This window comes from Homarus americanus, unplaced genomic scaffold, assembly GCF_018991925.1.
Source record: "Homarus americanus isolate GMGI-L3 unplaced genomic scaffold, GMGI_Hamer_2.0 scaffold14467, whole genome shotgun sequence".
Classification (NCBI taxonomy): Eukaryota; Metazoa; Arthropoda; class Malacostraca; order Decapoda; family Nephropidae; genus Homarus; species Homarus americanus.
In genome coordinates, this window is record NW_024733734.1 from 4,819,886 (window position 1) to 4,846,214 (window position 26,329).

Genomic DNA, 26,329 nt, shown 5'->3' on the forward strand with positions numbered 1-26,329 from the left:
CATGCACACACAATCGTTTGTACAGAACTTGAAAAAAAATAAATAAATAAAATAACAATAATAATAAATCATAATGTCAAAAACGTAAATGGAATACTGTCAACACTTCTTACATGCACTGGAGCTACCTCCAGAGGAGAGGGGTTCTCTCTCTGCTGTTCCGTCTCGTGCCACATGAAACAATTGCCAAATGGCAATGCAGGGTTTTTATTTTTAATTCTTCACATTTTCAGTGATTATGAAGTGCTTTTGCTGTTTTTGTGAATGTGAAGTGAGCAGTGTAACTTTCAAAACGTTTAACAAGTTGTTGCTGAAGGCTCCTGCAATGGGAGAGGCCAAAGGTGCCCAGGAAAATCATGTCTCTGGAGGTGAAGCTTGACAGTGTGGAGCAGCCAGGCTTGTTCTTAACAATGTGTTTAGTACTTTTAAAGGTAATATATATATATATATATATATATATATATATATATATATATATATATATATATATATATATATATATATATATATATATATATATATATATATATATATATATACACATATATATATATATATACAGTCAACCCTCACTTTACGCGGTTAATACAACCCACAGGGTACTGCGGAAAGTGAGAAACGCGTAAAGTGAACAACATAACATATGGGATTAATTGAAATACAGTAGAAGTCCAAAAATCCGGACTGCTTGGGGATTGGGTCGTCCGGATTTTCGGATTTTCCGGATTCTCAGGCAGTACTTTTAAAATTCAAATTTAATGAAGAATAAAGAAGAAATGAACAGGTACATTTTGATAGTTTATTCATTTGCAAATATAGCATGCTTCATTTATCAAAACGAGCAGTTTTAATGAAAAAGCTGTGAATTCTAAATTTTATTCTTTGCCTTTTATATATCATAAATTGTAGACTTTCCAATGTCGTATGTTTCCATTAGAACAGTATTGCTCACACCACGTTCTAGTTTCTTAATTATTTCAAGTTTGTCACTCAATTTCAATGTGTTCTTCTTTCTCTTCACACAACGAAGTTTATCTACTTTAGGAGCCATTATTATGGGCTTGTACAGTACTCTGTAAATGGAAAGAGTAGGACTCAAAATATTGTTATATTACAATGGTATTCTATTCATACTGTGCTTGATATAATGCATTCACGGAAATGTAATATTTTTGCTGAACGTACGTATTACAGTGGAAAGTGGGATAAAATCGTGATGAAAACAATGACTTTCGCTTTCTTTCGTTCAAAAGATGTTACCGTAATCGCTTTTCGAATGGTTTTCAGTTCAAAAACTGTTGTATTACAATAATATTCTATCCTAATTGACTTGAATAAATACTACGATACCATATTTCTGAATATTTTCATTAAAATCCATCAAAATCATTTTCCTTGTCATCGTCTGCAGCACCAAACAGCTTCTCCCAGTCCTCTCTTTGAACAGGGCTAGAGGGTACGTGTTTTTCGAATCGTTTTCAGTTAAAAAACTATTACATCACTCGTCTATTTTACCTAAACTGCACCTGAATGAATATATTCTCGGAGATAAATAGTAGTTTTGTGGAAACGTGACGTATTTCAATGTAAAATAGGATAAAATACATGACGAAAACAAAAGGCTTTACCTAAGCTTCCGATGTTCTTGAGATGTTACTCGTTTTTTTTAATAGTTTTCGGTTAAAATTCTGATATATTACAATGATATTCTATTCATACTGTGCTTGATATAATACATTCACGGAAATGTAATATTTTTCCTGAAATTACATACGTATTACAGTGGAAAGTGGGATAAAATCATGACGAAAACAATGACTTTCGCTTTCTTTCATTCAAAAGATGTTACCGTAATCGCTTTTCGAATGGTTTAGTTTAAAAACTGTTGTATTTCAATAATATTCCCTCCTAACTGACTTGAATAAATACTTGAATGGAAATATACAATATTTTGGTTGAAACTACCCGGGTTTCAGTGTAAAGTGTCGTAATAATAAATGGTAAACAATTTGCCTTGAGCACTTGTGTTTCATGCACGGCGAGCCTCAGTTTATAGGACGTAGAGCGTTTTTAGTGGTTTTGTTGTTCCATTACCCTCAAAAACGTGGGTGGAACTATAAACGAGGAATATCATAAATTAACGATATCTTGGTAAAAAAATCAGGGTCGACTGATAACGAGGAGGGGTTATATTCGAGTATATACGGTATGTTGTCACAGTTTGATTGCCCATTTTAAAGCGGCGACCATGTGGTCGCTTGTTGTCGCTGTGCAGCTGTGGCGCTCACGCATGCGCACGTGCACACAAATGCCCGCAAAAAAAAAAATCGTTTTTGAAAAGTCCGGATTCTCGGGTGGTCCGGATTTCTGGACTTTTACTGTATATATATATACACACACAGTTGTACCCCGCTTAACGCGGTTTCACTTAACACGATTTCGATTTCTCATATACGCTGTGCCTCACCAGAACCATACTTTCACTTAACGCGGTTCATCTACCCAAATACCCGGTGAAGTATATTTTTTTCTTTTATTTAGCTCATAAAATTCATACAAATTACCCGGCCAGAATATAATTTACATTGCTGGAATTCTTACAATTTGATGATCATTTTGAATATAAACATCATAGATTTTGCATTAGACATACAAATTTTAGATATAATGTTTACTCTGAGTAAATATGTTATCTTTTGTGCAAAATATGACATTCATATTCAAAATATTCCTGGTCTTAAAGGAATCCAGCAATGTCAATTATATTATCCTAACTTTAATCTGAGTTATTATTTATTACTAAAAATGTAAATTACTATTTTCTCCCAAAGCTTCTCTGGTAGGGAGGGTTGGTGGGGGGTGGGGGGAGGGTTGGGATGGACCGACCATCTGGCGCAGTTGGAAGAGGGGGGGAGGCAAGTTGGGGTACTTTGATTGACAGATAGTGTCGCGAAGAATATTTTTTATTTTATTAACTGAAGATATTTGTTTTAGCTCATAAAATTCATACAAATTACTGGACCAGAATATAATTTACATTGCTGGAATTCTTACAATATAATGATCATTTTGAATATAAACATCATGGATTTTGCATTAGACATACAAATTTTAGATCTAATGTAATAATTTGGTTTACACAAAGCAAGTATTTTATCTTTTGTGCAAAATATATGAAGTTTACATTCAAAATATTCCCTGACCTGCAAGGAATCCAGAAATGTCAATTATATTATCCTAACTTTAGTCTGAGGTATTATTTATTACTAAACGTTAAAATCTAGTGTTTCACCCAATCATTTCTCAGAGAGGTAGGGGCCAGTGAGCTGGGAAGAGGGGGGGGGGGATTTGAGTCCATTATTTGAATGGACATTAACCTGGCGACTGTATTTCTCTTAAATATTAATTGTGTGAGCATACCATCATAAAATTTAGATGTTATTTTTACTACAACATAGGTATTGTGTCGGAAAAAGTGGAGTTTGGGGGTCGGGCCAGTCTCTATTGGAATTAATCCCATATGTTCTGTTGTTCCATTTACGGATTTCACTTGCGGTACCCTGTGGGTTCAATTGACCGCGTAAATCGGGGTACTACTGTGTGTATATATATATATATATATATATATATATATATATATATATATATATATATATATATATACACACACACACACACACACACAGTCAACCCTCGCTTTACGCGGTCCCACATTCCGCGTTTCCACGTTAACGCGGTGCCCTGCCAGAACCTAACATGCTCACATTACGCGGTGCGTGAACCCCATTACGCGGAGAGTGTCCGGCGCGACGCTATTTTTAGATTCGCCCCACCCGCCTGCCTGCCTGTGCTCTCGCCTCTCCCTCCTCCTCCCTCCGCCTGGGCAAGCCGCGCGGTAAGGTTGCGCTGTGTGTGTCTTTGTTGCGTTATCACTGACGTCATATGACGTATCGGACTGTGATTGGCCATGCATCCCTACCCCCCTCTACTGCAAGCTGTAATTGGCTTAAAGTATTATGACGTGTCCACCCGGGGGAGGGGGGGAGGGAGGGAGGGAGGAAAGACGATGCGTGACCTAGCCGCGCCACTTTCATCCCTCCAGGCCAGACCGTGTAAACGTGTATCCATTGTTCTGTAAAATGGCTTCCGCCGGACCACCACCCCCAGAGAGAAACCTTTCCTTACCTGGGCCCAGCGGCACTAAGCCAAAGAAGACACAACGTTCCTTAAGCTACGAGGTGAAATACAAGATCATCCAAGAGTTGGAGAAAGGAACAAGGCAGGTTGATTTGGCGTGCCAGCATTGTGTGAATGAATCTACGATTCGAACAATAAAGAAGGATGCAGCCAAGATAAAGGACCACATGAAGATCACAAAGTCTACAGGTGCTTCTATGATCAAGTGTTTTCAAAACCAGGTGCTTCTCAAGACAGAAAAATTACTTGTGAGGTACTTGGTGCGTCAGGCGCGACGGAACATGGCGGTCGACACGCGCTCTGTTAAGGAGTACGCACGTGAACTGTACATTGCAGTGGCACGAAAGATGGGAATTACAGAGCCCAAACCCTTTAATGCTTCCTCTGGGTGGTTACAGAGGTTTAAGATCCGGAACAAGATCACCAATATAAACATTGGTGGTGAAGAAGCGAGTGCTGACCGTGCTGCGGCTAGGGAATTTCCTCCGTTTTTACGTGAGATTATGGAGGAAGGACAGTACAGTGACGACCAGGTGTTTAACATGGACGAATCTGGTCTTTTCTGGAAAAAGCTACCTTCCAAGTCCTTCGTTGTAAAGAATGCCAGCAAGATTCGGGGCCGGAAGATGCAGAAGGAACGCATCACCGTCCTGTTTACCACCAATGCCTCCGGTACCAGTAAGCTCAAGTTATCGGTGATCCACACAGCACGCAAGCCGCACGCCTACAAAACCATGGACATGACCAAGCTAAATGTCCACTGGCTGACCGCACGTAAGGCGTGGATGTTCTCTACACTGTCCCTCTCCTGGTTTGATGACTGTTTTGTTCCCGATGTAAAGAAATTCTGTGAGCGACAGAATGTGCCATTCAAGATTTTGTTGCTGCTGGACAACGCACCAGGACACTCGCCCCTACTGTTAGATCGTCACCCCAACGTAAAAGTGGTCTTCCTTCCTCCCAACACTACGTCTATATTACAGCCCATGGACCATGAGTTAATCTGTAATGTAAAAGCTGCATTCTCTACGAAAAAATTCAAACTCCTGAACGACTACACCAACACCGGGGAAGAGTTGCGTAACCTGAGTGACACCACCACCGATAGCAAGAGCGAAGAAGATGAGGATCAACAGTTGGCACAACAAAAAATACTGTTCAAACAATTCTGGAGAGTATTTATTATCAAGAAAGCTGTGGACTTCTTGGTGGAGGCATGGGATCAGCTGTCTATTGCTACAATTCGTCACGCATGGAGACATGTGTTGCATGAAATACCAGGTGAGACGAGGAGTCAATCTGTGACTGGTGAGGTTCAGACTGTTGCAGTAGCAGTGGACCTTGCCAGAGAAGCTGCGCAGAGTGTTACAGTTCCAGGCTTCTCCGAGACCACCAACGACGACATCATGGAGGTGATAATGGAACCTGATGTGACTACCGAGGAGATGGTACATGATGATGACGACGTCAGTGAAGAGGCAGGTGGTGCGTCATCCCAAGAAGAACAACACTTATCCCATAGTAATGTTAGGGGTGGCATCGAGTGTATCGAGAAAGCCAAGCTCCTCCTTTCCGACGACCCTGACGCAAACAGGTATGAAATCTTCACTACCCAGCTGTTGCAGACTATGGAGCCCTACATCAAGGTGTATCACGATAACATCAACACCAGCCGTCAGCAAAGCATAACAGATTTCTTCGCCCGCAACCCACCACAGCCAGCCCAAGCCAGTGATAGTGACAGTGAAGATGACTTTGAGGGATTTGTCAGGGAAGCCCTGACAACTGTAAGTGACAGTGATGGTGATGCACCTAGTAATGGTGATTCACCTGAGGGCCAGTAACCTGCCCTCTGCCTCGGAACCAGCCTCCATCCCCGTACGCCGACCCATCTCTTCTACTAACGTAAGTGTTCCACCTAACTTTTAGTTTTCCTAACCTAACCTTTATTTTTCCTAACCTAACCTCTTCTTTATTACTTGCTTTTTCATACCATCATAAAGTTAAGATAAAATTTTTACTACAACATAGTTGTGTGTTGTCAAAAAGTGGAGTTTGGGGGTCGGCCCGGACTCTATTTCAATTAATCCCATAGGTTATGTTATTCACTTTACGCGTTCCTCACTTTCCGCGGGACCCTGCGGGTTACATTAACCGCGTAAAGTGAGGGTTGAATATATATATATATATATATATATATTCTTAATAGTTTCTTTTCAAAGAATTCCATATATAGGTTGCTTAATACAGGTGAGAGTGGATTACCCATTGCCATACCAAATTTTTGAGCATAATATTCTCCATTGAATTCGAATTTGCAATCCTTAATACATAGTTTGATGAGTTCGATGAAGTCGTCTTTCGAGACGGGCAGTGAAATATCATCCAGGGAATCTATGAGGAACTCTAGTAAATCATCAACTGGGACCTTTGTAAAGAGTGATGCTACATCAAAGCTGACCAGTTTAAAATCATAATTAATGTGTAAGTTATTGAGTTTATCAACCAGATCCATATATCCATAATTCATCGATGAGGAATACAAATATATATATAATATTGGCTCAAACCTTAAATACCCTAGATCAGTGGTTCTCAACCTTGTTTGCCCCATGCACCCCTTTCACCATATGTCAGAATGTCATTCCCCCCTCCTTTCCAAGATTGTCTGCCTCAAAAAGTGCATTTCAAATAATATGCATATAATACTGAAAATCCTTTATTTTTTCCATATTAGTAAATATGCATTTACAATTTTACATGGATTATTTTCATAGTGGAGTTTTACAAATTAAATGCCAATTGAAAATGTTGATGGATTTATAAAACTTGAATAAAAGTAAAATAGTTTTTTTTTATTTATAATGAATTACTTAACAGACCAAACTGAATCATAATGCAATAAACAAAAAGTTCAATAGAATACCAGGATATTGTAAATTTGTAATTAATTTTATTCAGATGAAGATTACAGTCAATGAGAAACCTGTGATTGTTTTTTCTTCGCCAATTCTGGAATACGCGGAGGAGTGCTTGAAAGGGCACAGCGCAGGTCATTTTCTACCTCTAATCTACTACGTTGCTTCGTTTTAATTTGCAACAGAGTTGAAAAGCCTGACTCACAAAGATATGTCGACACAAACGGAAGCAATGCACGGATAGCTCTTTCTGCCACTTTTGGGTAGGAATCGCACATCAAGGGCCAAAATTCTGTGATTGATTTCTCATCGAACACATCTCTTGCTCCCGAATCAGTTTTCCCCCCCCCCTGAAGACCTGAATTCCCCCCCCTGGGGGGAATTCCCCCCTGGTTGAGAACCCCTGCCCTAGATATTTCATAGACAAATGCCTAAACATTACTAAGAAAACTTTTTATAGAACTGATCCCAAGCCCACCCATGACCATAAGAATATCTTAATATTACCATTTCACAAAAATTTCTCACACATTCCTTCACAACTAAAAACCTGGAACGTCAATGTGGCATTTAAAAACTCATGCACTGTTAAACAAATGTTAATCAAGAACTCCCCCAACAACACAATTGGTTGCATTTATAAAGTTCCTTGCAAGGAATGTAATATGTTTTACTTAGGCCAGACAGGTAAAGATCTTGTAACTAGAATTAAACAACACAAATACAGTGTTAGGACAGGCCAGGAATCCAATGCTCTGTTTGTTCATTTGAGGGATAACAAGCATTGCATTGACTGGGATAATGCCTCCTCAATATTACCATGTAATTCAATTGATAGTAGGAACATCATAGAATCTTGTCTTATTAAACATACCGAAGCATTCAACATGAATTTGAGTAACGGCATGTACAAGCTGGACAATTTTGTAATTAAGAAGATTTGTGACCAGGTGAGAAGGCCGGGTCACCTGACCATCTGATCTGACCACCAACTGTTGTGTGCTATTTAAAGATTAGTAGGGTCATTACCTAATACCTGACCATTGTGGACCTGGTCTCACCCTCCTCTGTATATATACACCTTGATTTGTATTTCTCTCTCTAGTCTGTACTCACCCCTGAAGATGTGAATTACACGAAAGCGCTTGGGAACTTCGTGTTTTCTTCTTTCCTTGTGGTTATCAGCATATATATATATATATATATATATATATATATATATATATATATATATATATATATATATATATATATATATATATATATATAATATATATAACACGCGGACTTTGACATATAATCAACGACCTCACCAGCAAGGAATCGAACCCTCGACCTACTGGGTGTGACTAGGGAACGCTTACCGGCTAGGCCACAAGGACACTAAAAGCAGTTCTAGACTCTGTTATATTTCACACAAAGCCTGTTCATCGAGCTGATGGCGCCGTGAACCTCAATGGGAAACTGGCCGTGCCTCTTATGTGGTGTCAGTAGCATTTTACCGAATCCAGCTGGTATGAAACGCAAGGTACATATATATACTTCATTTTTAGTTCAAAGTCCGCATGTTATATGGACTAAATGTGAAATAAATAAATAAATAAATAAATAAATAAATAAATAAATATATATATATATATATATATATATATATATATATATATATATATATATATATATATATATATATATATATATATATATATATATATATATATATATATACTGTATATATATACTGGGGGTTCCAGGTAGTAACTTAGGTAGGTTTAGTTGGGGCTATCAACCTCGTATTACAAATTAAGTTTCCTAACAAACAAAACCTACTTAACCATACCTTACTTCCTAACCGCCCCCAGCATATAAAATATCTTGGTTCTAGGTTGTTTATAAGGGAAACGTCATTGAAGAAAATATGTATAAGAATTGTATAAACTCTTGTATACAAAGAAAAATTCAAATGATTCGGTTGGTGGCAACAAAGGCAATACAGTAATAGCTTAGAATTTTTCTAGTAGTTTTCTGATTTTCATTTCCCAATATCTCAGTTATGAGTAAAATTCGCCGAAAGTGTCATTGAAGAAAATTGTCTGGTCTGTGTCTGAAATTGTCATCAGCAAAAAATGTATAAAAGAAACCCACATCTCGTTTTATGCGAGGGTTATGTTTTTGAAAGCCACAGCTTAATTCAAAAATGCCTAAATTAAATATAATTTTCCCATAAGGATACATGTAAATGGTACAGGTTAGGGGAACCATCATATACCGTACAGGGTATGAACAGTGCTCTCACTTAAACCAAGCACGCGGCCAACCTCGACACACACACTCCTCTTTGAGGCGGGTGATCACATTTAATTTCACATCCATTGCGGTTGTTTTTCGTGCCTTTTTAGCTTTAGGCGCCCCAGAGGCAGATGGATGTTTTCCAGACATGCTCAACGGGGAAAACAGCATTTAACACTAAAAAGGTATGTGATAAACACAAAATGCAAATGAGAGCAGAGAAAAAGTAGTGCTGGTGTGAACTGTGAAGGCGATGCGTGGGAAGCTTGCTGGACGTGGTCACAGTTGTTGTACAGAATACTTCATTATCATCATTATCTTCATCATTAGTAGTAATAATCTTTATTATTACTGTACATTATTATAAGAATTATTAATAATAATAATATAATAATAATATTAAAATCGTTGATGTTGATATGACTGCGACTTTAAAGTAATAACTTACAAGCACCTCACCAGGCATCACATGCGACTCCACTGCCAGGCGACCAGGCGAATATGCCCGGCAAATTTAAACTGTCTTGAGCGCATTATTTCAAAAAATTGGCGCACGTAAATTAGCTTTTGGTATTAATTGAACAATTGCGTGATTCCAAAAACACTTAAATCAAATGCGAGTTACCTGTATAAATCAATAAAACTGTCCTTTACTATAAATTGACCTCAGTAGCAAGACTTACCATCAGATTTTAAATTTCGTGCAAAATAGGAAACTTTTTTCTTGCCTCTCATATACAGTACATTAACTGAAGTGAACCTTGATCAGCTTAAGCTGTGAATCAATAATGATAATTATAATACGTTATAAGCAACAAAATAATCGGTGTCAAATATTCTTCGTGTACTTCCAAGCTTCTTGAAGGTTTGTTTAAGAAAACAGATTTAATACAGACTCAGGATCTGAAGTGTAGTAAGATTTATTATTATCTGAAGGGTTAATGTTTCAATAAATAGGACAATGCTAGGAAGTGATAGCATTAGGCAAATGTTATGGAAGATCTCTTAGTACAGTACAGTACAAAATCAGATGGTGTTTCTTAAACTTGAAATTTACAGTATTTTATTTACCCGATGACATTTTTTTTTTTTACTTTCACTTTCTGGATTTTGTTATTCTATTTCTTCTTTTGTCTTAAATTAAGCGATTTTAGATGTATATAAGCACTTAAGCTATGATGGTGGGATTTTAAACAGTTTTGTAAGTACGGTATGCATATACGTAGCATGTGTTCCGACTTACGAACGTCCTCAGGAGCAAAACCCGTTCGTAACCCGGAGACCCCATGTATAGTACAGTACTGTACAGTACAGCCTCCGATAACAACGGTTCAACTAACGAAGATTCATATCTAAGACACTGATTAATTTAGGACCCAATTCAATTTCATTTTTTTCATAATTAAGACAATAAAAAAAAATTACATTTTCTTATAATTACTAAATCCCGATATAATAATAATCATAATAATAATAATAATAATAATAAAAACGCCTTGCGCACGAGACTGCCAGGCTTGTTAGTGGTGACGCCAGCATCACTAATATAAACAATTACAGCTGGCGGGCCCTTTGTTTTCACGCATCTGAACAGGAAAAGGAAAAAACTTTCTCAGGTTTCTTATAACCATTTTTGCATCCCTATTCAACATGAGCAAGAGAGCAAGTGATGGTAGTGTTGTTTTCAAAAGCTAATAGAAAGTGTTTTAGCTTAGCCGAGAAACTAGATGCGTTAAAACGATATGAAAAGGTGAGAGGTCTGTGATATTATATGGAGTAAGCAATGAACATATTTTCTGAAGTGGCTCCATTAACAGAACAAAGCATTAAAATTTAAATAAACACAAATGACCTCAACATAAAGATGTATAATGAGAAAAGAAAGCAGCTGTGCAAGGTTCTTTTGACAGCTTTATTATTCAAAGGCCTAAACCATCAACTTCAGCTACATCATCAAATTCAGCATCATAAGCAGCTTCAATAACAACTTCAGGTTCAGTAACAGTTTCAGCAACAGCTTTATGGAAAGCTACAGCTTCAGCCGGAGTTGAACCTGATGACTTTGTCATCTGAATAAAAACTCACACAATATTCATTGACTGTCCTTATGTTTTAGACTTTACCACCATTGGTGAGTAGAATTTTTGTTTTACATTCATAAATATTATTTAAAACATATATGAACATTAAATAAGTGTTGCTTTCATATCCATATGTAGAGAAATGACTATGTTTTCACAAGTACTGCACGCACTTACTGTACATACGTTGGCGTTCCCAATCGTCTCGCTTTATTTCTTTACCATTAGTGGTTAGTTATTTCTAGTGTTCCATTTATTAACATTAAATAACATTACTTAAAATATACATACAAGTATTCAATTTCTTTTACATTAAGTTCACTACAGCTACAACCAGTCTTATTTTCTTCAGTTTCTTATGTAGAACAATCATCACCCACGAAAACAATGCCGTCTTGTCTCCTTGTGTGTTTTAATATTCTACGTATTATTAATGAATTGCATTGTTCATTTCGCATATATAAACATTAATTAAATCAAATACATATTCAGTAATAAACAATAATGAATCTTTTGTGCATATTCTTAAGATAAATGACTATGTTTCCTTGAGTGCGCACGTACTGTATACATTGGTGTTCCACTATCAGTCTCAACATTAATTAAAACATGCATATTTTTTTACATTAATTTTACTACAACAACAACCTGAGTCTTATTTTCTTCAGTTTCAGGTGGATAACTGACATTATAATGGTTGCCCCTCATGTAACGAGGATGGCCAGCCCAAGGGCCACCTAACCGTGAATTTGTTTAAGGTGTAGAAGCTGTCGCCAACAAAACAACCATCCCCTAAGTTAAAGAGCTGCATGACCCAGTGTCAAGGAATAGTCCGAGAAGACCAGTCAACTCGCCAACTGCACAGGCTAACCATTACCCTGGAATAAGATGCACAAATTGATTAACATCCAGGTCCCCAATTACTGCTGGGTAGACAGAGGCAAATGGCGTAAAGAAACTTGCCCATGGTTTCACCCTGCACAGGGATAGAACCAGGGTCCACTCACTTGCAAGGCGAGCATGCTGACCATTACACCACAGGCAGTATGGGTGTAAACACTGACACTCTTGTGTGTTTTAATATTCTACACATTATTAATGAATTGTATTGTTCATTTCGCATATGTAAAGATTAATTCAATCGAATACATAATCAGTAATAAACAATAATGAATCCTTTGTACATATTCTTAAAATGATAAATGACGCGGTATCCTTAAATGCGCACGTATATGTTGGCATTCCCAATCCATCTCGCATTTTTTTTCTTTGCCATTAGTGGTTAGCTACTTCTATTGTTCCATTTATTAACATTAAATAACATTACTTAAAACATATATTGTACTGTATATTCAATTTTTTTTCAATAATTTTACTACAGCTACAACCAGGGTCTTATTTTCTTCATTTTCTCATGTAGAACTATCGTCCCAGACTCCCGACTGTAAACACTAATGAAAACAATGGCATCCCATCTCCTCTTGTGTGACCATATTATTATTCATTTATATTGTATAATGTGCATTGAGAAAACATTATTTAAAGAAAATAGTTTGCAACATTCATTAATTGTATTGTTTTGGGGGAAAAGAGGGGAAAAGGTCACACTTGGGAACGCATCTCTTTATTATTGCTTTATTTTAATGGTAATTAATGATTCGTGATACGATGATTCACCTTGCACTGCAATATTGGAGGACACATTACCGTCGTTATTCGAGGCTTTGCTGTACTGTAGTTGGTGATGGTAAGTGCACACACAGAGAGTTAAAGTTTTAAGAGTTTAAATGAAAGGGCAATCCATTGAATCGTCCATTATAGTACAGTGATCCCTCGGTTAACGAACGCCTCGGTTAACAAAATTTCGGTTTAAGAATTACCTTCCATTCTCAATTCGGTTAACGAACAAAAATTCGGTTAACGAAATTTTTACGAAATCATGTCAACATATTTTCGCTTGCTCACCAGCAGGAATATTAGTCCGCCAATACAGTAATCGGTTCTAGGGCTTAAATTCGTTCCTGTTTGAGTAAATATCAAGAAGGTTGTACTATTCAATAATTTTCCAAGTTTTATATTAAAATTTTTAGTAATTTTAACACTTATTTAACATAATTGCAGAACAGGAAACTAGTTTTTGGTGCGCCAATCAGCCACTTGACTCACCCAGCAAGGTGTCAGTTTGTATCTCTGGTCAGTGGAGGTAACATCTTGCTTGTGGCTCTCTTGAACATAAACTATTTTTACAATTTTACAGTACAATTATTGGTCATTCTGAAATTTATTTTACATACAGAGAACCCTCGCTTTACGCGGTCCCACATTACGCGGTACCCTGCCGAAACTGGAATGCTCACATTCCGCGGTGCGTGTACCCCTTTACGAGGAGAGCGGCTGGCGAGCCGCGCCATTTTTGGATCCAAACCTCCCGCCATGTTGTGTAAGCGGTGCGAGCAGGGTGCGCACAAGGTCGCCCAGTCATCAAAACATTACCAGTTCTTCACCCGCCACCCACCACAGCCGGCCCAAGTCAGTGATAGTGATAATTATAGTGAGGATATGGGCTTATATGAACTTTGGGGGTTTTGACAAAAAGGCACTGCAAGCCTCTGTGGTGGATAGTGATACAATTGATACAAGTGATACAGGTGAGGGCCAATAATCTGCCCTCTGCCTCGGAACCAACCCCACATCCCCGTGTGCCCGGCCATCTTTTCTACTAATGTAAGTGTTAAAAAACCTAATATTATTGATATTTCTCTTAATTATTAATTGTGTGTGCATACCATAAAAAAATTAAGAAGTTATTTTTACTACAACGTAGGTATTGTGTCTGAAAAAGTGGAGTTTGGGGGTCGGCCCGGTCTCTATTTCAATTAATCCCATATGTTATGTTGTTCACTTTACGTGTTTCTCACTTTACGCGGGCCGCCGTGGGTTGAATTAACCGCGTAAAGTGAGGGTTCACTGTATTGACAATATATAGTGCAGTGCAGTGTTGATTTAAAGAAAATAATCTTGAATTACACCAAGTGAACTTAAAATTTTATGGGTGAAATGACGGCATGAAGCATGGGATGATTTCTCTTCCACCCCCACTTCCTTCTCTTCTCCCTTCTCCTCCACCCCCACTTCTAATTCCCATCATCATCATCAACCAGGAGCCTTCTACATACACACCTCAAAGTAAGTGTACTTTACTGCATTTATATTTACTTTGTATGTAATTTTTGGTGAGCTGGAACCATTTACCCAAAATCCAATTGAAACAATGGTTTCGGTTAACTAATGACCTTCTGGAACGAATTGTGTTCATTAACCGAGGGATCACTGTATCTGTTGGTAAAGTAATATCTCTGTTAGCCAGAATCCCTCAAACACGGAACTCTCTGATAGCCAAAATTGAAATTTTCTTAGAAAATAGTTCCGAAAGCTGGAATTTTCTCAAAAATTCCAGCTTTCGGAACTATTTTTCAAGGCACAATATCCGGGAAAATCTGAGAAAATTTTCTCGATACCCAGAATATTACGGGGATGGGGTATTTTTTTTCTGGGTTTCTGAGAACATTTTCCCAATACCCGGAAAATTCCAGGGATAGGGGTTATTTTTTCTGGGTTCGAGCAGTGATGTAATGTAAAATTTCTGGAACTTCCGAGAACATTTTTCCATTCCCAGAAATCTCTCATTCCCAGAAGTGCTCTCTGCACCAATTGTTCCGGCTAACAGAGATATCACATGTGTGTTTGTGTGCACACTCATGCACAAACACACACAGAGTAAATGATAACTTGGCATTCGATATCTTGGAATTTCATATAACTCGGCGTGGATATGGTCTCGGAATTTATTATGAAATAACTTGGTTAATGTTGAGCTATATAAAATTATCTGGGAAAATCTCGTCATATTTGGCCACGTGGGTAGCACTCACCGCGCTGCACCTCACACTGGTCAGTCTGGCGTTGTTGTGGTCGGGTGTGTGCTGGCTCACTCCACCCAGTACATGGATGTGGGAAAGGAGGGTGCTGTAGCACCCCAATATTGGGTATAAAGTACTATACTGTACAGTGGTCCCTCGGTTAGCGAACGGTTCAGTCAACGAATTACCTTCTATAAGGATCTTCAATTCGGTTAACGAACAAAAATTTGATTAACAAAATCCTTACGACAACATGTTTCGGCTTGCGCAGCAGCTGATAGGCTAGTCAGCCAGTAATCGGTTCTCGGCTTACATTCGTTTCCATTGGAGTAAATATCAAGAAAGTTGTGCTCTTTTAATATTTATGCAAGTTTTATATTAAAATTATTAGTAATTTTAACATTTATTTAACATGTTGATAATATATGCAGCACAGGGAACTAGTTTTTGGTCCGCCCATCAGCCACTTCACTCACCCAGCAAAGCATCTGTTTAACTCTGTTTACAGTGGAAGAAACATCTTGCTTGTGGGTCTCTTGAACACAGAGTATTTTTAAGTTTTTACATTAAAATTATTGGTCATTCTGAAATTTATTTAACATATTGATAATATATAGCGCAGTGCAGTGTTGATTTAAATAAAATTATATTTATTTACAGATAGTGAACTTATAATTTTTGTGGTGAAATTACTGTATTGCATCCAGCATGGGTCCAAAGAAATCTAGAAAGGCAATTTCAATTCAAGTGAAACAGGAAATTATTAAGAAACATGAAGAAGGCATTAGAACCAATGTAATGAGTAAATAATATGGCATGTCAGCATCAACTGTGTCTACAATTCTTGTGCAGAAAGAAAAATTTAAAGTGAAAGTGAGAGATAAATCTACCAGAGTGTTTAAAGGTAGATCATTAATTGCAGAAACAGAGAGGTTACTTCTTATTTGGATTAAAGAAAAACAAATGAAAGGAGATTCCATTTCTACTGAATTTATTTGTGAAAGAGCCAGGGAAATATACAAACATTTGAAGGAAGATCAAACTAGTTCTTCTCAAACGGAGTTTGAAGAGTTTAGGGCCACCAAGGGCTGGTTTGATAAGTTTAAGAAAAGAAGTTTCATTTATAGTGTGTTAGGCATGGTGAAGCTGCCAGTGCAGATATAGAAGGAGCATAAAAATTTGTAGGAACTGATGGATGAAGAGAATTATCTTCCACAGCAAGTTTTCAATGCAGATAAAACTGGGCTGTTCTGGAAGAAAATGCCCAAAAGGACATTCATCACCAGAGATGAAGCTTCTTTCCCGGGGCATAAACCCATGAAGGACCATCTCACTCTATTGCTTGGTGCCAATGCTTCTGGATATTTCCGACTGAAGCCTATGCTTGTACACCACTCTGAGAACCCCAGGGTGTTCAAGCAACAAAAGGTGGTAAGAGGGAAGTCAAACCGTAACGCATGGGTAACGAGACAGCTCTTTAATGAATGGGCAGTTGAGGTGTTCTGCCCTGCTGTGAAGAGTTACCTTACCACCAATAAACTTCCTTTAAAGGCTCTTTTCCTTATAGATAATGCCCCTGGTCATGACCCTGAACTTGCCAGCAGTTTGGAGGCTCGATTTGACTTTGTCAAAGTTTTGTTTTTGCCTCCCAACACTACATCAATTATGCAGCCAATGGACCAAAATGTAATCAGCAACTTCAAGAAGCTGTACATGAAGAAAATGTTCAGAAGGTGTCATCAGGTAACTTCCACTGATCCAACACTGGCACAGTTCTGGAAGACGCAATACAACATCCTGGAGGCTGTAAAATTGATTGTGTCAGCATGGCAAGAATTCTCCATTCGATCCCTGAATTCTGCATGGAAGGCACTGTGGCCATCAGCAGTCCATGATTTTGAGGGATTTGATGAAGAAACGGAGTTGGACAAGGAGATTGTGTCCATTGGTCAGTCAATGGGACTCGAAGTGGAGGAGGATGATGTTGAAGAGCTTGTGATGTCTCATGAGCAGGAACTTTCTCCTGAAGATTTGAAAGAACTGGATGAGATCTTAGAAATAGACAGTGGTGAGGAGGATTAGGAAAGTGATGACCATGTCTTCATCAGACTTAAAAGATTTTGTTCACCACTGGGAGATGTTCAGGAAACTGGCTTCCAGGCACCCTGACGTGGAAACAACAGAACCAATTTTGTGTACTGTGGAGGACAAAGTGGTCTCCTTCTTCAAGAACCAGCTAATGATCAGGAGAAATGCCACACAACAAAAAATTGACAGTTTCTTCTCTAAAAGGCAGCGTGAAAAAGATGCTTCCCCTCAGTGTTCCTCTTCAAAAAGGAGAGAGGATTTTCCTGTTGGAGAATCTGTCAGTCCTGAGGTTCCTGACATTATTATGGAAGGTGACTCGCCTTCCAAGAAGCAGTAAAATGCTTCTCCTCCATCCCCTCTTCCTTGTCTTCTCCCTTCTCCTCCTCCACCCCCACTTATAATTCCCATCAGCATCATCAACCAGGAGCCTTCTACATACACACCTCAAAGTAAGTGTACTTTACTGCATTTTTTTTTTACTTTGTACTGTATGTACTTTTCGGTAAGCTGGAACCGATTACCCAATATCCCATTGAAACAATGGATTCGGTTAATGAACGATCCTCTGGAACAAATTGTGTTCGTTAACTGAGGGACCACTGTACATTGCACCACAGATTATCTAGGGCACCAGAATTATTATTCAGCACTCTGGTAAAATTTGGTTCCTGCAGTACAGTACTACCTCAGTAACACCCAACAGCCTTCCTCCATTCATGTCAGGCCAGCCACTGTGTGCAGAACATCTCCACTATTATGGTAAATCCAATGTTGTAGATTTTAGTTAATTTACATTTCAATTCATTTAATCTGAATTCCAACTATCTGAATCTTCCAGGTGTTCCAACTTTGTCCCCTTTGGTAAAAATGCTAATTTAGTCCAACAATCCACAAGCAACTGAAGTCATTTATTTGTGTCTGACACCTGTAGTGCTTTAACAGCTTTTTAAACAAAAGTTGCTGTGAAAAACAATAACATTGATACACAGCATATCACAAAATACAATAGCACATATTTTATGTAAAAAAACACACAAACCATCATCTAAGTGATGTCATAGTTCAGCCAGGCAGTCAGCCAGCTAACTGAGATGTGTGTGTGTGTGTGTGTGTGAACTGTGACACCACATGCACGGGAGAGGCGGGCGAGTCAGCTTACCGAGTGGCCTTCATATACGCTTACCTCCCACACACACCTATGGTCTTCATTTTTCTTATTTTATAGTTTTATATTATATTTTATTTATTATTTGTAAGTTGCATTAGAGTATTTTAATTTTTATCATTTGCTCTGTTATAAAGAAAATGGTTTTACTAGGTTGGACTATAATATCCTTAATGATATAAGTTATGTTTATTTACATACTCAGAGTTGAATTATACAGAGAAAACAATTATTCTCGTTAAAATTTATTTTATATTTTGTATGTGACCAAATTACAGCAGTACTGTACTGTATACATGAGTGCCGCACTGTTTATGTATTGTTTCCCCTCCATCACCTGAGTCACCTACTACAATGCTTCATTCTTCACCTGCAGTGCTGGTAAGTGTTACTTTTAGAAGTATCTGGGCCGATAATTTTCTATTGTTGTATTTTGTAGGGGGGGGGGGTTGGCTGACAAGTCAGAATTTGAAATAATTCGGCAAAATCAGAGCCCCATGCGTGCCAAGTTATCAAGGTTTTCCTGTAGTGCCAACAGATACTACAATGTATTTAAAAAATAAAAATAAAATAAAATATTATACTGTACAGTAAAGGGATTTCTTTGCTAGTGATTTTTTTTTTCAAAGCATATAACTATTTCAACAGTTTTTATAAAAAAAAATTACATGTGTCTGAACAGTTTGGTGTTAGTTTCAAACACTTTTTGATTCTAATTAAAATTTGCAGACAGGTTAGGAGGCACTAGTTGATATTCTCTCTCGTATCAGCCTGAGAGCAGTTGAGAATTAAGACCGCGCGCACGCACGCGCGCACACGCACGCACACACACACACACAGAAAATTCATCACAAAAGAGCTAATACATAAAGGACAATGCCTGAGTGGCAAGGTCCTGCTGTAATTGCCAACCTGTATAATGTTTCCCAAAATTCCATTGTAGTTCCAATGACTACTGTCTATAATTAATGATCTTCATACGCCCATAATACAATGATATCCCATTAGCCGGAACAATTGGTGCAGACCACTTCCGGAAATATTTTCGGTTACTGGAAAAACTTTCCAAATGTCTAAACCAGGGATGGCCAACCTCCGGCGCATTGGATGATTAGAAGTGGCGCATTGCATCCCTGTGATAATAATAAAGTAAGGCAGTAAGCATACTCATTATTTTTAGCGATTTTATTATTTCGTGCACAGCATCAGACTGAAATAGAAGGAAAACTGAAGCTCGTGCTCAGGTCTGAGTTATGGAAAGAATATGTAACTAAGAAAAAGGAAGAATTCAGAAGACAAAATGTATTTGTTAAAAAAAGTTGTGAAAGTTTGTCGATGACAGAAGCGTCCTATGAAATTGCTTTAGCGTTGGCGAAAAAAAGGAAGTCTTTCTCTGGTGGAGAAGAAATTGTTAAGCCTTGTCTCCAAATATTTGCAAGATGTCTTGGTGATAAAAGTATTGAAAGGAAAGCAGACGAAACTGCTCTATCAAAGCAGACAGTTACGAGACGTACCGAGGAACTCTCTCATGATGTATCTCAGCAACTGAAAGACCTTGTCCATTCTTGTACTTTCTTTTCTTTAGCTTTGGACGAATCAACTGACATATGTGATGTAGCCCAGTTAAGCATTTTTATAAGAGGAATTGATGATCATTTTAGTGTCTTTGAAGAACTTAGTCTTGAGTCTCTTCATGGAAAAACAAGAGGATCAGACATATTTGACAAAGTAAAATCATGCCTAGAAAATCTACAATTAGATTCTAGTAAACTCATCACTGTGTGTACTGACAGAGCGCCGTCAATGATAGGTAAAGTCGCCGGGACTACAACTTTGCTTGAAAACTTTTTAAATCGTCCTCTACTAAAATATCACTGAATTATACACCAAGAGTCACTGTGTGGAAAAACTTTAAATTTGCAGCATGTTATGTTACCGGTTGTGAAATGTGTGAATAAAATTAGAGCAAGAGCATTAAACAAACGAGAATTCAGAGAATATTGTGAAATGTTAGATTTGGAATATGGCGACCTTGTTCTTCATTGTGAGGTGCGCTGGCTTTCTAGAGGACAGGTTCTGAGTAGGTTTTGGAAACTGAAAAATACTGTTCATAATTTTCTAGAAGAGAAAAATGAGCTACCTGAGGAAAGAGCCCTTTTATGTGATAAAAACTGGCTATTTGATTTGGCATTTTTAGCTGACATTACCAGACATCTCAATGATCTAAATTTGAAACTGCAGGGCAAGAACAAATTGTTTCCAAGCTTAGTAAATGACATCAATGCATTCAAGATGAAGTTAAAACTGTTCATCTCTGTTAGAAAATGAGGATTTGAGCCAGTTTCCACACTTAAAAGAGCAGAGTGAATGTGCTGCTGATAATGGCAATTTGACAAAATATACTGAAAAAATCAAGTTATTGCAAGTCATTTGAAAGTCGTTTTCGTGATTTTGCTAAAGAAGAAGACTGCATACTCGCATTTATAAACCCATTTTCACTTAGTGAAAAAAAAATAATGAAGAGGCCTAGTGACATACAAATGGAACTTATTGACTTGAAAACAAATTCATTATTGAAAATGACATTTGATGAGCTTTCCTCAGTCCCAAATGCTTCTGACATGATTAATTTCTGGCAATCATTACCCTGTGAAAATTTCTCAGAACTAAGAAAATTTGCCCAAAGTTATATACTGTATGTCATTTCAGAATGACATATAGATGTGAACAAGCATTTTCATCCATGAAATTGATTAAAAGCAAAACGAGGTCGCGACTGACTGATTCAAATTTGAAGAATTATCTGCTGCTCTCAGTAACAAATTTAACTCCGAACATTGAAAGACCGGCGAAATCAAAACAGACTCAAAAGTCTCATTAAAGGTAAGTAATGTTTATCTGCTTTATCAGATATTGTTTTTATATTTAATAATTTTATCATGTAAAAATGCTAATTATGTTTATAAACATATTTTTACAACAAGTAGACGGGGGTACAAGAGTTGTATGGCGCATCTGAACTCGTGTGTGAACAAATTGACACATGGTATGTAAAAGGTTGGCCACCCCTGGTCTAAACCATGCATCTTGCACAGACAAACAATAGTCCACATCCTCAATGTTTGTGTGTGCTGGGGAGTTTTCCAAGTCTAAACTAAAAATCTATATGAATGAAGCTGTGCGTTACAGCAAAGACTGACATTTTCCACTCCCTTGGAACTGTGGGGGATTAGTGGATCTCATGTACCTGACCTGACACAATGTCAGGTGAAGTAGGGTGGGGTATTGGTGGTCTCATATTACTGACCTGATACAAAGTCAGGTCACCCACTGTTGGGTGGGGGATTAGTGGGTCTCAGGACCTGAAGATGTCTTAAATAAGCATGAAAGCTAAACTACAGTATTTTTTATACTTACACTTATCACATTGTATTCCTTCAACATTACGTTACATTAGATTTTAAAATATGGAGTGAGAAAGCTGAAAGCTGTGGGTGATTAGAGAGATGGAGTGGAAAGGAGTGTTTGCATGCACCAGTGTTGCCAAGCGCTAAGTTCCTCAACAGCTGATCTTTCAATTCACCACCACGTAGTTAACCACACATAAATTTATGTCATACAGTATGGAGGTGTTTGGGTGTGATGTTGTGGTATTAATTAATAAATAGGCAATATTGCATCATCAATGACAGTCGCTTGAATAATAGCAGCGTACTACAATGGACGAGTTGACGGTAGGAATTTTTTTCGTAAGATGGCAAGTCAACGGGTATAGAAAACGCTTCAATTCTCTATGGTAATGATATTTTTAAATAAATTTGGCCAAAAAGTGAAAAAAAAATAAGGGTTAAAGTTGCTAAAAATTCATGTGACTACGAAAAGCTCTGTGACTGGTTGTGATGTCACTGGTTGGGGGGGGTGAGTTTCCCAGCGGAAGGCAGCGAGCGGTAATTGCCCAACCTTCTCGGCTGAATGGCTCAGTAAATAAATATTATTAGATAATTAATTGTGCTTTATTGCGCAACACAGTAATACTATTTTGAATATATAAATATTACTAAGCACATTAACTAATTCAATGGATATTAGCTGCCCATACAACGAATTCCATAGTATAAACATTCTGAACAATATTGGTATTATTTTGGTTTTGGTCAACTGGGGGGATTAAGTACTTTAAAGAATAAGACACATTACCTCTACAGGAATTCTGTTGCAAAACATTTTTCGATCGCATAAGAAAATACAGGTCATATGTTAGGTTAGGTTATGATGAGTTATAAGGTTAGCTTAACATACATCGATAAGGGTGGTAGTAACTCAAAACTAGTGATTTCCGATAGAAATGAAGCATAAATAGTTCATAACACATCAAAAACCATCAGGAAAAAAAAACATAGTCTGCATGTCTAAGTACAGGGATGACCAAAATTTAAAATTTACCCAATACAGGTATAGCCTATATCTAAACATCAAAATACTTATAATAGTTATATACTTATAATAGTTATAATTAATATAAATGATGATATATTCCAGTGGTTCATTAGTGAATCGTTAAAACAATAACAGCACTATGTTGTCATGTTTACCTAGCATCAGGCATTCCCAAAACAAAGTCCAGACAATGTCATTACTTCTAAATTTACTCGTACCTCCATTTAGTACCGATATACTCTGTAAATGCACTGGAAAAAAAAAGAAGAGAAAGTCTACCAGGTAAGAGTACATGACAGCTGAGCTGATGTGAACATGAGAGTTTTTTATGTCCAAAAGAACATAAGAATGGAGGAAACTGCAACATGTCATTGGCCCATACTGGGCAGTCCCATTTACACCCAACCCTTATCGCTCATATACCCATCCAACCTATGTTTCAAGCTGCTCTTCACGACACATTTCTTCAATTAGAAAATGTCCAAGATTTAGGGGAGAAAAAAACACACCCTTAAAACTTATGTGAACGTGGCATTTGGGATTTGAAGAGACCGTCTCTTTCTACTACCTCCGACTGGAGAGTCGAGTTTGAAACTTGCGACGTCATTGCAAATGGCAGCCGTTTCTAGAGAAATAAACTTATCTCAACTATTATAGCAGGACTTTAAACTTTTATTACAAATTATATACAGTATCACTCGACGAACGTGGCAGAGTCTCTCTCTCTCTCTCTCTCTCTCTCTCTCTCTCTCTCTCTCTCTCTCTCTCTCTCTCTCTCTCTCTCTCTCTCTCTCTCTCTCTCTCTCTCTCTCTCTCTCTCTCTCTCTCTCTCTCTCTCTCTCTCTCTCTCTCTCTCTCTCTCTCTCTCTCTCTCTCTCTCTCTCTCTCTCTCTCTCTCTCTCTCTCTCTCTCTCTCTCTCTCTCTCTCTCTCTCTCTCTCTCTCTCTCTCTCTCTCTCTCTCTCTCTCTCTCTCTCTCTCTCTCTCTCTCTCTCTCTCTCTCTCTCTCTCTCTCTCTCTCTCTCTCTCTCTCTCTCTCTCTCTCTCTCTCTCTCTCTCTCTCTCTCTCTCTCTCTCTCTCTCTCTCTCTCTCTCTCTCTCTCTCTCTCTCTCTCTCTCTCTCTCTCTCTCTCTCTCTCTCTCTCTCTCTCTCTCTCTCTCTCTCTCTCTCTCTCTCTCTCTCTCTCTCTCTCTCTCTCTCTCTCTCTCTCTCTCTCTCTCTCTCTCTCTCTCTCTCTCTCTCTCTCTCTCTCTCTCTCTCTCTCTCTCTCTCTCTCTCTCTCTCTCTCTCTCTCTCTCTCTCTCTCTCTCTCTCTCTCTCTCTCTCTCTCTCTCTCTCTCTCTCTCTCTCTCTCTCTCTCTCTCTCTCTCTCTCTCTCTCTCTCTCTCTCTCTCTCTCTCTCTCTCTCTCTCTCTCTCTCTCTCTCTCTCTCTCTCTCTCTCTCTCTATTATTATATATTCTCATATGATCAGCCTCTTATGGTGTATGTTTTATCTTGGTTAATGTAAAATATTTAACACATTAGAAAAAATACAATGTATAATTATTAATTTACATCAAAATTACATGACAAGTCGAATAATAAGGTAATTTTTTCACCCAGACCTCTCCACTGGGAGGAGGGTCGGTGGCGGGCAAGCTTAACCATTGCCAAATTTACCAGTTTTTTTTATTTAATCATTACATTACTGATAAATGTATTATACTGTATTATATATGAAGGGTACAGGTATTAATAAGCACAGAACATTACAGTAAAATATCTTTATTAGTAAATAAAAACAATGTAAAATTTTTTACAATGGTAATGGCTGGCATGGGGAGACGACGAGGAACTTTTTTGCGGGGTGTGCGGTCAGTTCCCCCCCCCCCTCCTTACTCCTTACTAAATTTTAAATGAAAGAAAACATTTTATAATTTGTATAATGAACATCCTCATGAATTATAGGAATATAATATGAATTATACTGTACAGTATTAAAATACTGTACAGAACTAGATTTGGGTGCATAGACTGGGGGATATGAAGGGTGGTGGAGGGAGGACAAGTGGACAACTTGCCTCCTGGCCCGTGCTGTCACCAAAATTCCAATGCTGTACTGGTTCTGTTGACGTCTTAACACAGCTTAAACGCTGTGTTGTAGGTTGATTGTGTCCTATGTACAGCAATTGTACAGTACTGCACAACAAACTGTACAAAAAACAGGAGCGAGCAACAGAATTATGCACTAAGTCTGCCCTGAGGCTAGTCTGGGGTGAGGGAGGGGGCCATCTACAAGATGCATCAGCCAATTACAGATGTCCCATGACAGCATTAGCTAATCATTGTGCGCGAGCATACGACCTAAGTTACCTGAGCGTCTCAGCTCCCTCCCCCCCACGCACAGAGGACCCGGGACTCGGGAGCATGACGCAATATTTCGTATTTTTTCTATACGTTATAGAACGTACAGTATTTAATATTTTATATTATCAATGATAAGACATACACCATAAGTGGCTGATCATACGAGAATATATACAGTAATAATAAATGGTGGTGGTGTGTGCATTGCTGTATTGGTATTAATAGCTTGGACCCCTTTCTCAAAATTTATAAAATACATTAATGAAAATTAATGGAAATTAGAAGTACAGGCTGACAACCCTTTATCCGAAATTCCGAAAACCGAAAAGCTCTAAAAACCGAAAGTTTTTTGTGGGGCATTATTATTTTTATTATTATTATTATTATTATTATTATTTATTTATTTATTTATTTATTTTTTTTTTTAAACAGGGATTATTAGCCCAGCCGGGCACCGATCACTGACCCACATCAGGGCCTGGGGGGCAAAAATGTAATAGTAATAATAATTATAATAATAATAGTTATTCATAGTAAATAAAAATTTTAATAATTATACACCAAAATAAAATAATAATGATTACAATAATAATAATAATAATAATAATAATAAAATATAATAATAATAATAATAATAATAATAATAACAATAATACTGTAATAATAAAATAATAATACAGTAAAGAAATACAAGAATGAAAAAAAGATCAAAAGTGAGAAACACGACCTAGACCTATGAATTATTATTATTATTATTTTTATTATATTTTAGACCCCCAGGCCCCAATGTGGGTCAGTGATCTATGCCCGGGTGGGCTAATACACATATATATATATATAAAACAAAAAAACCCTAACCATTCTGAAAACCGAAAAATTCCGAAAACCG

At 37.7% G+C, this 26,329-nt stretch overlaps 1 protein-coding gene across 15 annotated transcripts in view; it reads right to left on the reverse strand.

Moving 5' to 3' along the window:
- Positions 1 to 26,329, reverse strand: part of LOC121869944 (longitudinals lacking protein-like) — a 121,931-nt gene that overhangs the window by 62,139 nt on the left and 33,463 nt on the right. Inside the window, exon 6 of one of the 15 annotated variants that reach the window (XM_042371531.1) lies at positions 24,994 to 25,284. The exons of the other annotated variants lie outside the window; for them this stretch is intronic. Within the exon in view, the coding sequence (XP_042227465.1) occupies positions 25,210 to 25,284 (75 nt within the window). The 3' untranslated portion in view covers positions 24,994 to 25,209. Of the gene's footprint in view, positions 1 to 24,993; positions 25,285 to 26,329 lie in introns of those variants that run through there. 15 annotated transcript variants of the gene reach the window in all.